Raw genomic sequence first — 18,247 nt, forward strand, 5'->3', positions numbered from 1 at the left:
AAAAAAAAAGTTGGTCCAGGCATGACCCAGACCATGTGAAGCCGTACCTTATATTAGGTAAAGCAGGGCTTATTAGAAATGATGATGCTTACAATCCATTCTTGAATTCCTAACAAATAGTACTGTTACTTATTCTGTATTGCTTTTCTTCACATCTGAATTGAAATTAATCAGTGACTAGTAATTAATTGAACAAAAGCAAAGAATTGATATAAAGAAGCAATCAATTATTCAATTTTAGTAGCCCACTAACTGTAGTGGAGAACATTAAACAGCAATATGCAGGCCAAGATCACAACACCCATCATCTCCCTTAATTAACGTGGCCTTCCTTCCATCGTTAAATTGCACCACCTTTTAATTAAAACTATATCATAACTTTAATATAATCAAATATCATATTAAATTTAAATTTAATTGCATATATGTCTATGAGTGATCAAGAATAACAAAGCATAACTTCCAAATAATCAAATAACTATTTCATATTAGAGCAAATTATTATTAGAAGAATTATGGATTTGGGATTCTACCTATTTGTTCTCATTTTATTGCTAATTGGTTATTTGATGAAAAAGTTGTGGTTAATTAATCATAATGATGGTAAAAATGGAGAATTAAGTATAAATTTTCCACCTGGAAGTAGAGGATTACTCCCTTATATTGGAGAAACCTTACACTTCATTGCAGCAATTTATAGCAAACAAGGTTTTTATAGCTTTGTTGAAGCTCGCCATCTAAGGTATACTTCAAAACTCTACAATTACTTTTTATTAAATGGAAATAGTCATCTAAAAAATGCACACGCGTACCTATTTGGCCTGATTATAAATCGTGAATGTATTTATTATTTTATATTCAATTTTATTTTTCCTCGAGTAGGTATGGTAATTGTTTTAAAACGCACATATTTGGGGAGACGCATGTGTTTGTGGCAAGCACAGAATCAGCCAAGGAAATATTAAGCAATGATTTGGGAAAATTTACAAAGAAGTATATTAGGTCAATTGGAGAAGTAATTGGGTCAGAAAGCCTACTTTGTGCATCACATCAAACTCACAAGCTAATTCGAAGACATCTTCTTGACTTGTTTAACTCAAATTCGATTGCTGATTTCACCAAGCAATTTGATCAATTGGTTGTAGATTCTCTCAACTCTTGGAAAAATACAGGAAATGTGATCATACTTGATCAAGCACTTAAGGTATGATCAAATCATTGACTATTCTTTTTGTACAACATCTATATATCTTAGAATATAATATAAGAATCACTTTGGCCTATTTGAAATCAAATTTAAGAAGCTATTTTTTTATTAACTTCAAGATTTATCTATATTACTTTTTATGGAATAAACTTTGAAAACTTATGGAATATTTATACATAAATTGCTTTTGAGTATGCCCTAGACATGACGTAAATGAAACTTTGAATCAAGTCTTTCATATATGCTTTCGAATTTTAGTTATGATAAATGTACAATGTATACCAATAATAATTTTGATTCGAATATAATATATGTTGATGAATTCGAATTTGTTATAATCATATTCGTTGTATAAATTTGGCTCGTGCACAATTTAATGCATAAAGTTATTCTTTTGTATAATCTCATACTCAAAAAATGAATTTTGGCTACACGTGCTTTAAATATGTTTTATTCAGCTGATTTTCATTTATCTGAACATATCAGACCTTATTAAAATTTATTTTACTTGTAATTTGAACTATGGATATATAACCTTTATCAGAACTTCTTTTCATCAAACTCACCTTCACAAAACTTATAAAACCTTAAATAAATTAAAATAAGGTGAACAAAATATGAGAACACTTTGTAACTTAGTATTGAAACTCTGAAGTTAGTCAAGTATTTTATGCACTAAACCAATATGATGCAAGACTACTTGAAAATTGTCAATACTAAGTGATTTACATTTGGTGTAGTTATGAACATACAATTATTTATAATTGAACATTTAATTAAGGAACATTATTATAGATGAAAAATGTATAAAATTTATAATTTTGTACTTGTTAATGAAATTTTTTGAAGGTAGCACTCACTCCTTATTGTAATTGTAAGAATCATTTCCATGAAAACTACAACATAGCACACACTCTTATTGAAATTCCTTATTAAATTTGTTAAAATAACTAATTCATGATATAATTGGGTGCTTTAATTAGTAGTATAAAAATGAACTTTTAAGTATATGCACATATTCATTTTAAAATTAATGCATTTACTTGTTGATCATGAATAAGAACGAAAATGAACATTTATCAATACGTAAATTAACATTTATATATATTGAAAATGAACATTTATCAATACGTAAATTAACATTTATCATCTATTAAAATGTGAATGACGTTATACTAACATATAAATGAACATTTAACCAAATGAAAATGAACATTTATAAAAATAATAATAATAATAATAATAATAAAAATAACTGCGAACTATAATCTTTGTTTCTCTTCTCTGAAACGGTTTCCTTCGCTCTGCAACAAAACTGAAGAATGTACGGATATAATTTATTAGTTCTTCAATAAAAATTGCTAAGATTATAGTATAATACTTACATTGATTTACATTACTATATATGTAAATGAACATTATGAATTTCATATATGATCAAAAGATTTCATAGTATGCATAAGTCAGTTTCTCAACTCACATGAATGAATATTTATGCATTTCATAAATGTGCATAACGTATCATAAAAATGAACATTTTTTATGCTGGCATATAAAGTCAAATATAAACTCAAATAGATTCAAATATACAAATGAACATTTATAATTCAGTATATGTTCATATATTACCTCGGAATTGTAGAAATGTTAACATCTATACCATAAGTTTTAATATCTTTTAAAAGTTCTTGATCTACAATAGGAGATTTTTACAATGACTATGTAGTAATATATAAATAAATATTTGTATTAATCATTTATTAACATGTGAATGATTGTATACTAATATATAAATGAACATTTATCAAAATGAAAATGAACATTTATAAATTTTTTTTTAAAAAAAAAAAACCACTACGAACTAATTTAATTAATGCTTACTTTTCTCCAGATTTTTTTTTATGTTCTTCTCCGAAGCTATTTCCTTCATACTGCAATAAAAAAATGAAATACTTCATACTCAAAATTCAAAATGTACTTGTTCAAATTACTAGTTTTAAAACTAAAAATAGTAAATGTTCCTGTAACATAATTGCAACAATAAATTATAAAAATTAGGGTTTATACTCTTTTTCGAATTAAATATGAACAAAATCACTTACTCCTTTGAATTTCGACCTTGATTTGTTGAAGTATGTAGTAGTTGAACAACTTTTTTGGATAATTTGTCGCAAAGTTTGTTGAAAATTTTGGATTAGAAAAGGCTGAAATTGGGTGTAGAGAGAGAAAATGCAGAAAATGGGTGAGGATAGAGAAAGTGAAAAAAGATAAATGGTGGTTTGATTTTTACTGTACAAGTGCAGAAAGTGGGTATATGAGGGAGATTGTTAAACACATCGTTTAGAGGGGGGGTGTAGGGTGTGGTACCTACACTAGGGTCTAGTGTATACCAATTAAAGACTACTTGCTACTTGGGCTTAAATTTTTCAAATTTTAATCTTTTTTGAACATTGGGCTTATTAAGTGGGCCAGGTCTACCCAAAGTCAGATGTTAAATAATTGGGCCATTAGTCTAAGATTAACAAATAATGAAAACTAATGGGCTTGGTCTATGAATTTGGCAGATAACCTTCAAGGCAATGTGTAAAATGCTACTAAGTTTAGAAGATGGAAGTGAGCTATCTATGCTACAAAAGGATGTTGCTTGTGTTTGTCATGGAATGCTTGCATTTCCTTTGAATTTACCCTGGACTACTTTCAGCAAAGGTCTTAAGGTAAACTTTCTTAACCTTTGTAGCAGCTTATTATTAACCCCGGTCCTCGGCCCTTAAACCCTCTCCTAGGCCCTTGCTCCCCTCGGTAGCTAGGCTCTATTCAAGGGCAAGCCCCTAGTCCACGGTATGAAATTGAGATAAATTGCAAATGTAGGCAAGGAAAAGAATTATGAACTTGCTAGAGAAGATGATTCAAGAGAGAAGAGCAAGACATTCAACACAAATTCCATATGGTCATGATAATAAAGATTTTCTACAATACTTGCTTCTAGGAAAAAATCGCGAACCATGCTCTTCTGACTCAGAGCCAAGCTTAACTGATGCACAAATCAAAGATAACATCTTAACCATGATAATTGCAGGTAATTCTAAAATAAGTGAAATAATCTTATTGGAATTATATACTTGTCTTTATTATCTTAAGCAAATCATGGATTAGTAAGAAATTATACATCTAATGATGTGTACATAATTAATAATGTAGGTCAGGACACCACAGCAAGCGCGATGACATGGATGGTGAAATACTTGGATGAAAATCAAGGAGTACTCAAAGTGGTAGAGGTATACACAATCTTACTATATGTATGATGGATTATGCTTGAATTAAATAACTTAAATAGCTATGAAATTTACCTTGTAATATTGTAAATGTACAGCAAACCATAATTTTTTATTTATGTTATAATTTAAAATATCTTTATTTTAACAGGATGAAATACTCAGCTTACATAAGAGAGTTGCAAACAAATCCTCCCTTACATTAGAAGATCTAAATGAGATGACATATACTGCCAAAGTACTATTCTGCCCCCATTTCTTAGCTGTTTAAAATAGTCCGATATTTCTTTTTGAGATGTCCTTAAAAATTGTCTCGTTTTAAATATGACTACAAAAAAATTTGTGATAAGGACTTTTATTAATTAATGAATTGTATAATAATTCAGGTAGTAAAAGAAAGCTTGAGGATGGCATCCATTGTACCATGGTTCCCAAGAGTTGCACTCCGCGACTACAACATCTTAGGTTAGTCTGCCTTAAATTAAGCACATACATAATATATACACACGTTATAATTTACTACCCTCAACATTAGCTTACTTGATACAGGATATACAATCAAGAAAGGATGGAATGTTAACGTCGATGCTAGAGCTATACACTTTGATCCTACGTTACATAAAGATCCTTGTAAATTCATTCCATCTAGGTTTGATGTAAGATTTCCTTTCAACATTCACTTGTGTACTCTCTTATACTCAGCTTTCAATCAGTTTTTACAAACACCGAAAAAGGTGTATGTACGTGCCTTGATACGTACAACAACTGAGTCATTTGTGATTTTTATTACGCAGAATGAACCAAAACCATACACTTTCTTAGCTTTTGGCGCTGGAGGAAGAACATGTCTAAGCATGAATTTAGCCAGAACAATGATGCTTGTGTTCATTTACCGGTTAATCACCACTTACAAGTAAGTCCTCCTAGCAAGAATTGGAAATTTTACTTTTTTTTTTTTTTTAAACCATTGGAAATTTTACTTGTGTAACGTTAATTTTTTTACTAACAAATTGATTAGTGAATCGACTTAATGATACATTTTAAACGTGTTTTATCTTTTATGCAATTCTTAGGTGGGAGGTGACTGATCCAGACTCGAGTGTGGAAAATTGGGCACTATTTTCGAGGTTAAAAAGCGGTTGTCCAATCCAAATTACACAAATTAACAATAAAACTAAATTTAAGGATAAATAAAAGATTACATTAACACCCTTGTACAATGTATTTGTATACATTTAAAAATTTTACAGTATGAACTATTAACATGTACAATAATCTATTGTACACATTTGAAAATTGTTAAGATAATGAAACAACGTTTCGAATGGGCTCTTACCCTGTTAAGATCCAGAATTGGTGGAACATGGGCCTGCTCTCTGGTCTAGACAGTTTGTAAAGTTGGGCCATTGTTACTTCAACTAAAAATTAGTTTCTAACTTTATACTTTCTCTGTTCTTTATTATTTGACCCGCTTTGACTTTTACACTATTTATCACCCCTCTTTTGACTGTCTTTTGTGAATAATATGTAATGAAAAATATATTCATGTAAGATCTTTTTGGATTCGTCTTAATAAGTACTATCATAATATATAATTTTTACTTATAGAGAATTTAAGTAATTGATTGTTAAAGTTTCGCATTGACAAGCGTGATAAAAGAAACAGGTCAAGTAAAAAAGAACATAGAAAGTATATACTTCGTACATAGTATTTGTTTTATGTTACTTTTATGGTTTTTTTGGCATGAAACTATGATGCATATGTAAATAGGTTCCTTTATTTACTACTCCGTACTTCGTAGCTTAATAGTTATCAATTAATCTCCAATTACAAATTACAACTTACAAATGAAGTTTACAGACATTGAGAGTTATGTTGCACTAACATGTTAATTAAAGTCTGTTCTCTTCAACTTATTTTCAGTTTAGTTCACTTCAACTCCAATCAGTTCAGTTCTTAATTTCCTTCTCTCATAAAATATTGAGTTCAGTTCAATTCACTTCACCTCCAATCAGTTCAGTTCAATAAATCAAAACAGGGCTTTAGTCTAATGCATTCAAAAGCAACTGCGATCTTTTTTTTCAAAAGTGACAATATCAAACTCAATACTTATTTAGTTTTAGGGCACATGATGCGAGCACGAAATGAACTCGATCCCAAATCAATTTAGTGATTTAGTCCATATATCTTATCATCTAAAATTACAAACTTGAATTTGACACAAAATAGATATGATTTATATTATACAAACGTTGAAAAAATTGCCAACTTTATTCACTAATTATATCAACCCTATGCAATATGCATTCCATCAAGGGCATAACTTATCTTTACAAGTTACACGTGTAAACGAATAATCAAAATTATGAAGCATGATTAATTAAAAAATATTGTTAGAGCAGATTTAAGATTGAGTTTGGTGTCCATTATCCAGCAACTACACAGCTACTAAATTTCCTCATATACAAGTAATGTAGTAGCTAAATATGTACAGAAAAAGGTAGGTCGATGTACTAATTAATTAATGCATTACATTGTAATTGTGTATATTAGGGTCTTCTAAATGTTGGATAATTAGTAGACTTTAGGCTTAAACTGAATTTAATATCATAATATAACAACAATTAGCAACATCTTTTCTTCACTTGCTAGGAATCAGGAAGCAGATTTGTAGGTAACTATTAAAATAAAGTTTAAATTTTGTCTAATTTGAATGTTATGCATGACAGCTAACTAATGTGTTTGGATAAAAGGGTCTTAAATAAAAGTGTTAGTTTCTTGCTTTTTCTTAATTGTATATTATGGAAAAGTTGTAATTATGCAAAAAAATCAACATATCTATAAGCTAATTTAAGACTTGTATATTTGACCTTTTTCACCAAACTCAATTGTAAATTATGCCAAAATTAATTTATTAGTAGTATCAAGTTTGTAATTTAGCTAGTCTATCTAACTTTCAGTAGTGACATTATTAGTAGATTTTTCATAAGTATAATATAAAGGCTACCATGCCTAAAGCCTATAGCGAGGTGAAAATTCGTCCATTGACAACATAAATTAGCAATTCTACCTCTGGATAATAAATCTCGTCTCTCACATTTATTACGAAATAGTTTATAAAGAATTTAGTATTGTTAAAAAATATATCGCAATATGATTTATTATCCAGAGAAGAAGTATAACTAATTGTTATAAACGGAACTGCGGGAACAAAAACAGTAAGAACAAAGTTACCGAAAATTAGACTGAGTCGCGGACTATGTCGCTTTCTTTAGAACATTCACGGCACTGCCCTGAAAATGTGCAAGCAGTTCGTACTAAACCGGATGTTCCCCAGGATAAAACAGCCTTTCTCTATTGTAATTATACCGGTGGAACTGCACAAAACCACCGGGCAACTAAACACCAAAAAGAAAAGAAACTGCTCGAGGGTTTTGTTTTTGTGAGGAAAAATAGAGAGGAGAAGAAGATTGCTTTCTGTATTTTTTTTGTGTATCAAAAACAGGAAATCAACACGCCTTTTATAGGCAAAATTGCAACGTAACTGCTGCTGTTTAATTAGGCACTAATCACGCAATTAAAACGGTCATAAGTTGAACGTTCAAAACGGCTACAGAAGATTAATGCGTGGCAAAACGTTTAGCAAAAATCAAGGAACTAATCACGCAATTAGCCTTGTCCAAAAAATAAGTTTATTTAATAAACCCGACCCGGCCCGGCTCGGCACGCGTGTGTGATAAATGGTTTACCATATAGGTCCTCCCTCTCCACAAAATGTGGGTAGCCCAAGGACCACACCCCTTTAGCCCACTCTCTATATTATAAAGAGAGTAAAACTCTCATTTCCCACCAATGTGGGACTTTGAGTTTTTTCACAAAATTCACACACTACACACTTGTTGTTCCAACACTAATAACTAAAGGTATTGAGCATTACATAGTGTAAATTGAAAAATTATGGTACAGCCGTACAGGTAGATTTCATTGCCCCTTCCAATGATTGAAGCTGGAAATGAGTTGTATCGTACATGATGGTGCATGGCCTGTCCATTTGAACATATCCAATTTGATACAGACAATTGTTTGATATTATTTCAAAACATAATTGATCTAGGTAAAAATAATACTACGTAATAATGATTAACACGCAAGATCTTATTAGATTTAGCACGTAAGTACAATATATCCGATACCATAATGGTTTGTACTTTTAAAAATATTTAAATAAACTGAGTAGAACAAAGTTTAACACTCTAATCACATTCTAGAGGAAACATAAACAATCATTAGAGAAATTCACTTAAAGAAAAGTAAAAGTACCATAGGAAAATCTAATAAGTAAAAAACAAAGACAAGAACATAAAATTCAAACAACCAAATTAAAATACTAGATTTCTTGACACTTGTAATGTAAATTGGATAGTTCCTTTCCTAAAATATAAGGGCCAAGTACCTAAAAAATAAGGGCACGATCTATTAATTAATTTAATTAAATAAATAATTTAAATATCCTTTTATAGACTCTAGGGAAGGTTCACTCTGCTTTTTCCCCTGTTTTTATCGTTTAAAACAATATTTAAAAACAAACCAAAATGCCAACTCTTTCTCTTTGTGATTAATTATCAAAATTATGGATCATATGATTGTTCAAAAGGGTAGTGTAACAACCACCACACCCACAAATATTGGTAGCAAATTACAACTTTGGATAAGCATTACACCCTACATGCATATTTTTACAAATATACTTGTAATTATTAAACTATATAATATAAAGTATTAAAGTTCATTATGATTCCAATTGGACGGTCCACATTTTTTGTTTACTAATTTTTTTTGGTAAAGTGCACGAGTTCATAGTTTGATTGTCTGACATGTGTACTTTGAACAAACAGTTTACCCAATTGGTTTGTTTATGTTTGGTATCTTAGAAATGGTCCTCTTACTTGTACCATCAGGGTATATAGTTCAGTTCTTTAATTAAGTTTGATTTAATTTTATGCTAATGAATATTTTTGTACTGTTGGCCTATTGTTGTACAAAAAATCACAAACCACCTTCTATCTAATTTTTGAGGGTTTTTTTTAAGAGGGTGATTGATCATGGTCGACTATATAACTTGGATATAGAAATACTGTAGTACTCCATATCAAATATCAAAACTAATACATTAATAGTTGGTTGTAACAAAAAACAAGTAGTAATTAATGGAACACAAAATAATTATTATTTGAAAGTAGCGCCTATTTGGATCGTTTGTTGTTAGGTCTTAGCTTCTCAATATATTTAATGTGAGGCAGAATCTAGCTTGGATGTGGCAATCAAAGGTCATTACATAGGCCGGGATATATAAGGTGGTGAATCATTTTATGCCTTAGCTTTGGATTCTTAAGATCATACACGATTATACTATCAATTAGTTTTATGTGATAAATAATTTAACAAAACTGATTTATAATGGGGTTGAGTCATGCAATAAAAGTTAAAACTGTGTAATATATATAGAGTAGTAATGCAATTCATTGTTGTAAATTTCTTGCATTAAACTTGCATGAATTGAATCTTGATAAACTAAATCTTATCCAAACTTAATTTTCAGCTTTAGCTAGTCCTTCAAATATCCAACAATGTTAAATCTTAAATAAATTTAAAAATTATTTCATACTATAGTTTGTCACTCTTTACTCTACTCTACTAAGTACTTGTTTGGTTGACAAATTGCAATGTCAACTAAACGAGGTCTAAGATTAGTAAGATTTTATGGTGAAAGGAAAGAAGTATTAGGACTCAACTCACAATTTGACAAATATCTTTTGACAATAATTTTCAAAAATAAAATAAAATCAGAAGTTGACACCACCAGGCACCAGTCCACCAGATCATAAACTATAGGGTTGAGTTTCTCAATTCTTTTCAAAAGAATAAATTAAAGCTACAGCACTAATAAATTAGGTTTAGTATTCTTATTAAAATTAATTTAGGGCCTGTTCATATTTACTGAACTGAGCTGAACTGAACTGAACTTATTGGAACTGAACTGAACTGAACTAAGCTGAAATGAATATTTTATGAGAGAGGGAAATTAAGAGCTGAACTGAACTGAACTGAACTGATTGAAGTTGAACTGAACTGAACTGATTGGAGCTGAACTGAACTGAACTGAAAATAAGTAAATATGAACAGGCCCTTAATATCAAGCATTTAGGGGCAAAAAACAAGAGGAAGAATCTATACGTCTAGTCAGGAAAAAAAAAAGTTGTTTCCCTTCTTTTTATTTTACTATGTTTAATCATCCACTAATTTTAAAGAATTACTTCTATTTTAATTAAATTATATTTTAAAAAAGTATATATTGAAGAAAAAAAAGGTCTATTTATTGGTGTGCATTAAATGAAAATAAAAAAGAAATTAAAAGAATAATCTAAAAGACAAAGTGGGGTCAAACTTATCTTTGTGATTAAGATAAATTTAGCAGTTTTTAGACTGCAAAAAGGACTCTAATTGCGCTAATTAAGTAAGTAGTTGACTGAAAAAATATAAATAAAAAATGAACAAAAGACTACTCGAGAATATAAATTAGGTTATATAATATGGTTCTTTTGTGCATGAATATTACATTATTACGTGTATGTTTGTTGCAATCTTTGCTTAGATATATATACGAACTTTAGTTAATGCCCAAATGCTGCCAAGAAAACTAAGTTTAGTGCCTAAAACAGAATATAAGCATGTTTTATGAAAGTGACAATCATACAAAACATGGAACAAAGTTGATAAGAGGCTAGGGAGCCATTGATTTTGAGAAGGTAGTATAATTATCAAATACGAAATACATTTAATTTAATTAGCTATTATTCCTTCCGTTTCTAGCTAAATAAACAACCACACAAAACCCTGTCTTAAATAAACAAAGTTGATAAGGAACCATTATCATCAATATCTAATTTGTGTATGCTTCCTTAAAAACCAAAAATTGTGTATGCTTCATTCTAATATTCAAATATTGTCAATGTGCAAGTTTGATTTATAATACTACATAATAATTGTCATCTGCAATATAGATCTAACAATTTACTTGATACAAGTAAAGAAAGTGAGTACATATTCTGAAAGTCAAAGTGAAATTACTAAGGACATGTTCACATGCATTTACTTAATTTCTATTCAATATATTAAGTTTAGTTCAGCTCCAATCAGTTCAATTCAGTTCCAATCAGTTCAATTCAGTTTAGCTCCTAATTTCTCTTTCTCATAAAGTATTAATTTCAGCTCGATCAGTTTCAATCATTTCAATTCAGTTCAGTTCAGCTCCAATCAGTTCAGTAAATGTGAACAGACCCTTAATTATATAATAAGAATAAGCTATGTGTTTCACTAGCTAGCTTGTAACGAATATTGAATTATTGATGTGTGTTTTTTTCTTTTGTATTTTTTTTTTCTCTTTTTTGTTTTGGAAAGTTTGCATACCCTTCTAGAATTATCAATATAAGTACTAAATTCCTACGAGTAATTCCCAATTCTATAAGAATCCAACTACCAATCTATCAAAATCAATGGACATATGCACTTGTTATGTTTTGTTGTAAGATGCCATACCCTTTGGTAGCTTAGTATAATATGCCCAAGAATTCGAGGAAAATCTGATAAGTGAAACTTTTCATGAGACTTGATAGAAACATGTCTAAGTTGAGATATATAAGAACAATAAATAACCCGCCTTTTAAATAAGATTTGAAATATATTGGTCAAACTCCACTACAATTTGAACAATTATATTTCACCTCTAATATGAATTTTTTATGTTCAACACTTTAATTAACTAGCCTTTTTCAAATTAAAAATCTTAATAATGTTTCGTACTTGCACAAAAATAAAAGAAAGATGCTAAATCATGAACAAAAAGTAAAGATAATAAATGGATAAAAACACAAGAAGAAAGGTTCTTCAAAAAAAACTAACAACCTCTAACAAGAAGCACTAGTAGTATAAATAATAAAGTACACAAATAAAAAAGATAGAAGAGAATCTATCCCTTCACATTCGTTTCAACCAACCCCACATCAAAGGAACTGTCTGTTGGCTGTTGAACTCTCCTACCTAAATATCACTTCCTCTATTTTTATTTTTCTTAATTTTTTTATGCTTTCTGAAATGGAGTACAGAAACAAAGACCTAAACAAATGACAAAACAAATTAATGAAATAATAATACTACCTTCGTTTCATATTATTTACAACGATTTGACATAAAATAAAGAGTAAAAATGTCTAATCATTACAAATAATATAAAACGAAGGTAGTACAACTAAAAAAAACAGTAATCCATATGTGAACAATATTGTCCCTACTCCCTACTGAGGAACAATTTTCAAACTTTAAAGACAAATTTTAAAGCATTTGGATTTCTCCTCACTGTTTATAAGAATAATCAACAATACTTAGCCCCTCGTTCGGGACTAGTAGTAGTGTAATACTATATCTTTAATTAATTTTGAAGGGGGTTAGATAATTGTCAATATATTCAGCTATATAGCACCAATGTATACTTGATTACCACTAATTACCGTTGGTTATTGATCTTAAGGTAAACTTAAGAGTGTTAGACATTTGTCAATTAGTTAGTTTTAGATTGTAGTACTATGGATTATGCTATTGCACCAAAAAAAAAAAAAAAACTATGGATTATGCTAAAGAATATAAACAAAGAAAAAAAACTAAATTTCTATTTTCATTGATTGCTCGACTTCTCTTTTCTCATAGGAGTTCAATTTTGAAATACGTATGTGTTGATAAGTATATTAGGTGACTCGTACTTCGTAGCTTTGTCCGCCCGATCGGGCGGACATTGCCCGGTCTGACCGGGCGGAAGAAGAAGAGGTGCCTGGCAAATTCGTTGAAGAAGCTGCTCTCGCGCCCGACCGGGCGAGCCTTCGCCCGACCGGGCGAGCCTTCGCCCGATCGGGCAGACCTTGCCCGGTCTGACCGGGCGGTGGGGGTTGGATACGTTGAAGCATTCGTATGGAGTTTTCTTCTCGCGCCCGATCGGGCAGACCTTGCCCGGTCTGACCGGGCGGAGAAGGAAAAATGCGGAGACGCGGATTTTACGATTTAAAGTTATCTTTTATGTTATCTTTTTGCCCAAGTATCTTTTATTTTAGGGATTAATATAAAACCTCCCTAATATTAGTATAAGGGTTAAGAGAGAGAGAGTGAGAGCCGTTCTTGAGAAATACAAGAATCATCTTTGTAATCTTTGCAGTTTATAGTGAAATCATTCGATCTCGGTGCCCGTGGACGTAGCTATCACATCGATAGTGAACCACGTAAATTCTTGGTGTTGTTCTTATTGTTTGCATTGAATTTCTTTATTGTTTTCTTGTTTGTTTTCGACCTTTGCTTCCGCTGTCGCACAACAATTGGTATCAAGAGCTCAGGTTCAATCCTTGGAGAGTTTCTTGAAGATAACAATGGCAGGAGATTCAACAATAAGAATTGAGAAGTTTACCGGGAAAAATAGTTTCGGGCTATGGCAAATTAAGATGAAGGCTCTGTTAAAACAACAGCAGATATGGCGTCCGTTGGCTCCAAAGAGTACTACTTCGGAGTCAGGAGACGGACCGACTGACTCGCAGTTAGAAGTTATGGAAGAGAAGGCACACTCTACCATATTACTTAGTCTTGATGATCAAATCATCACGGAGGTGGCTGATCAGGAAACGGCGGCTGGATTGTGGCTGAAGCTGGAGTCATTGTATATGACTAAGTCGTTGACCAACAAATTATTACTGAAACAGCGGTTGTTTAGCCTCCGGATGCAGTCAGGTACTTCCTTACGGGAACATCTAGAAAAACTTAACTCTATTTTGCTTGATTTACGTAATTTAGATGTTAAAATTGATGATGAGGATGCTGCGTTGATTTTACTTGTATCTCTACCGTCTAGCTTTGAGAATTTTGTAGAGTCTTTTGTTGTTGGTAAGGATTCTATAACCTTAGAAGAAGTGAAGGCAGCACTTCATACTAGGGAACTCAGAATGAAAGCTACGAGTGATAATGGGGATAATGGTAGTGGGTTATTTGTTAAGTCCGGAAAGTCTAAAAAGAATAAGGGGTTTAACAAGGGGAACAATGCTGGGTCGGGTGCTGGAAACGGCAAGGATGGATCTAGTAAAACTACTACTAAAACATGTTATTACTGTAAAGAACCGGGTCACTTTAGGAATAATTGTCCGGTGAGGAAAAACAAGTCCCAGGCTGCTGTAGTTGAAGAGAAACCGAATGAGAGCTATAATTCAGAGGAAGATTTAGCATTAGTCAGTTCTGCTAGGTCTGATGATTTATCTGATAACTGGGTTCTAGATTCGGGGTGTTCGTTCCATATGTGTCCACGTCGAGATTGGTTTGATACATATGAACCTCGCAATGGGGGTATGGTTATAGTCGGTAACAATGCTCCATGTAAGGTCACAGGTATTGGTTCCATGAGGTTGAGGACTGTTGATGGGCGGAGGTTAACTTTGACTAATGTACGGCATGTTCCTGCTTTAGGAAAGAATCTGATTTCATTGGGTACCCTGGATGAATTGGGGTACAATGGTGTGTTTTCAGATGGGGAGTTGTGTATTTTCAGAGGTTCTGAGTTGGTACTTAAGGGTATCAAAAGGAACACCCTCTATGTTTTTGAGGGTGTTACACTGCCTAGTTCTGCGGTTTGCGCATCTGTATCTCACCAGGAGATGACTAAGATTTGGCACATGAGGCTTGGTCATATGGGGGAGAAGGGGATGCAGCTATTGTCCAAGAGGGGTCTTCTATCCGGGGTCAAGGTTGCCAACCTTGAATTTTGTGAGCATTGTGTGTTTGGTAAGAAACACAGGTCAAAGTTCAGCAAGGGTGCTCACATTACTGATGCAGTGCTCGATTACATCCATTCAGATTGCTGGGGTCCATCTAGAGTTGAAGGTATGGGAGGTTACCACTATTTTGTGTCATTTGTTGATGACAAGTCCCGATACACATGGCTTAGGTTGCTTAAGTCAAAGGATGAGGCCTTCAAAGTTTTCAAGCAATGGAAAGCTTTGGTGGAAAATCGACAAGGAAGGAAGATCAAGAAGCTACGAACGGACAATGGGCTAGAGTTTTGCAAAGACGAGTTTAATCAGTTCTGTGCAGATGAGGGTATAGGTCGGCATCATACTGTCAGGAAGACACCACAGCAGAACGGTGTAGCAGAACGGGTTAATCAGACACTGCTAGAGAGAGTTCGATGCATGCTCTCTAATGCAGGGCTTGGGAGGAGGTACTGGAGTGAAGCTGTGTTAACAGCTTGTTATGTCATTAATAGGGGTCCTCATTCTGGAATTGATTCCAAAATTCCGTTTGAGATCTGGAGTGGTAAGTTGCCTAATTTTTCGAATTTGAAGATTTTTGGTTGTGTTGCTTATTATCATGTTATTGAGGGTAAGCTGGATCCACGAGCCAAGAAGGGGTGTTTTGTTGGGTACGGGGATGGTGTGAAGGGGTTTAGAATTTTTTCACCTTCGGAGGGTCGGGTCATTCTTAGTAGGGATGTTACTTTCGATGAAAACACCATGTATTCAATTAAAAATGCAGAGATTTCAGATTTGAGAAGGGAAGGAGACAATTTATTACAGACAGATGGGGTACTTGAGGTACATCAGTCTACCATTGCTGATTTACCTCGGGTACAATATATTGATGATGATGCTGATGTTCCAGTGCCGGGTACTCCTGAACCTGAGATTACTCCTACTCATTCTAACTCTGGGGATGAGGTGGAGCAATCTAATCAGGGGTCATCTAGTCAACCTGACACCATTCTTGAGATGCCTAAACGAGTTATCAAGAAGCCTGTTAGATTGATTGAAGAGATGGAGGGAAGAAATTGCTGTGTTGATGCGATGACAGGTTATGCATTGAGTGTAGCTGATGATGTAGAGTCATTTGAACCTGCCACATATAAACAAGCAATTAGTTGTAGTGAGTCTGCGCAATGGCTTGCCGCAATGGGTGAAGAGATGCAGTCTCTTTACAAGAACAGAGTGTGGGAACTGGTAAAGGTACCGGAAGGGAGGAAGCTTGTGGGTTGTAAATGGATTTACAAGAAGAAAGAAGGGTTGTCGGAAACTGAGCAAATACGTTTTAAGGCTAGGCTAGTTGCTAAGGGGTTCAGTCAGGTAGAAGGGGTTGATTTTGTTGAGATATTCTCACCTGTGGTTCGACATACTTCTATCCGTGTGTTATTGTCAATTGTAGCACATTTTGATCTTGAGCTGGAGCAGTTGGATGTTAAAACGGCTTTCCTTCATGGCGATTTGGAGGAGGAGATTCTGATGAAGCAGCCCGAAGGATTCGAAGTTCCTGGAAAGGAACACTATGCCTGCAGATTGCTAAAGTCATTGTATGGACTTAAGCAATCCCCCCGACAGTGGTACAAAAGGTTTGATTCTTTTATGGTTTCACAAGGTTTTGACAGGAATTCATATGATTGCTGTGTGTATCATAGTAAGCTGGATAATGGTTCCATGATTTATCTTTTGTTATATGTTGATGACATGTTGGTTGCCACAAAGAATAAATCTGATATTGCTAGATTAAAGGAGATGCTTAACTCGGAGTTTGACATGAAAGACTTGGGTGCAGCTAGGAAGATTTTGGGTATGGAGATCTACAGGGATCGGGCTAGAGGTAAGCTTTTCTTGACTCAGAAAAGCTACATTGAAAAGATTTTGTCTCGTTTTGGGATGGAAAAATCGAAGCCTATAAGTACGCCAACTACTGTTAGTTGTAAGTTGTCTTTGTCTATGTCACCTCAATCAGAGGAGGAGTTGTCTTATATGTCTAGAGTTCCATATGCAAATGCGGTTGGTTGTTTGATGTATGCTATGGTCTGTACTAGGCCGGATATTGCGCATGCCGTTAGTGTTGTAAGCAGGTTTATGGCTCGACCTGGGAGGGAACACTGGCAAGGGGTGAAAAGGATTTTTCGCTACCTGAGAGGGACAGCTGATATTGGTCTTGTGTACGGGAATGGTAAGGAATGCTTGGTCACTGGGTACAGTGATTCTGATTATGCAGCTGATGTGGATACCAGGAGGTCTGTGACTGGTTATGTGTTCACTTTGGGTGGTTCTGTGGTTAGTTGGAAGTCTACATTGCAGTCATCAGTTACGTTGTCAACTACTGAAGCTGAGTATATGGCTCTAACTTCTGCAGCTAAGGAGTCTATTTGGCTCAAAGGCCTAGTAGGTGAACTGGGTATTGCACAGGATTTTGCTACAGTGTATTGTGATAGTCTAAGTGCGATTTGCTTAGCTAAAGATCAAGTACACCATGATCGGACGAAGCACATTGATGTCAGGTATCATTTCTTACGTACTGACAAGAGGATTAAGGTGAAGAAGATTGGGACTGCTGACAACCCGGCTGATTTCTTCACTAAGCCTGTTCCGTTTAGCAAGTTTAAACATTGCTTAGACTTGCTAAATATTGATTACTACGTGATGTAGTAGGCCCTGAGGGGCGAAGTTGGGGAGCTCCTGGTGTAGGTGTGTTGGCATTAAGGTGGAGCTTGCCCGGGGCTTGTGATGCAGGTGGAGCATTATGAGTTGTTATACTTGGAGACGAGTATGTGATGGGTCTTGGTTGAAGACTTATCGGGATGTATGGCTTATGCATGAGTCCTGCATCGGGTTTGGCTTGAGATGTTTTTTCACTATGTCTTGATGGGGTCGTTTGCTGACT

General features: G+C 33.4%; 1 protein-coding gene across 1 annotated transcript; it reads left to right on the forward strand.

The window, feature by feature from the left end:
- Positions 1–418: 418 nt before the first annotated feature.
- On the forward strand, positions 419–5,923 carry LOC110724789 (abscisic acid 8'-hydroxylase 3-like). The gene is made up of 10 exons (XM_021904254.1): positions 419–742; positions 883–1,204; positions 3,772–3,921; positions 4,076–4,283; positions 4,406–4,485; positions 4,634–4,720; positions 4,869–4,947; positions 5,032–5,138; positions 5,277–5,395; positions 5,556–5,923. Exons 1-10 carry the CDS (start codon positions 516–518, stop codon positions 5,674–5,676), a joined length of 1,500 nt encoding a protein of 499 aa, XP_021759946.1. The 5' UTR covers positions 419–515; the 3' UTR covers positions 5,677–5,923.
- The last annotated feature ends 12,324 nt before the right edge of the window (positions 5,924–18,247 follow it).

Source organism: Chenopodium quinoa, unplaced genomic scaffold, assembly GCF_001683475.1.
Source record: "Chenopodium quinoa cultivar QQ74 unplaced genomic scaffold, ASM168347v1, whole genome shotgun sequence".
Taxonomy (NCBI): Eukaryota; Viridiplantae; Streptophyta; class Magnoliopsida; order Caryophyllales; family Amaranthaceae; genus Chenopodium; species Chenopodium quinoa.

Bases quoted from the DNA above. Each gene is read 5' to 3' on its own strand.
- LOC110724789 (XM_021904254.1), top strand. From the start codon at position 516: ATGGATTTGGGATTCTACCTATTTGTTCTCATTTTATTGCTAATTGGT. The intron at 1,205-3,771 runs GTATGATCAAAT...TGAATTTGGCAG, and splicing joins TACTTGATCAAGCACTTAAG to ATAACCTTCAAGGCAATGTG. The intron at 4,486-4,633 runs GTATACACAATC...TTATTTTAACAG, and splicing joins GAGTACTCAAAGTGGTAGAG to GATGAAATACTCAGCTTACA.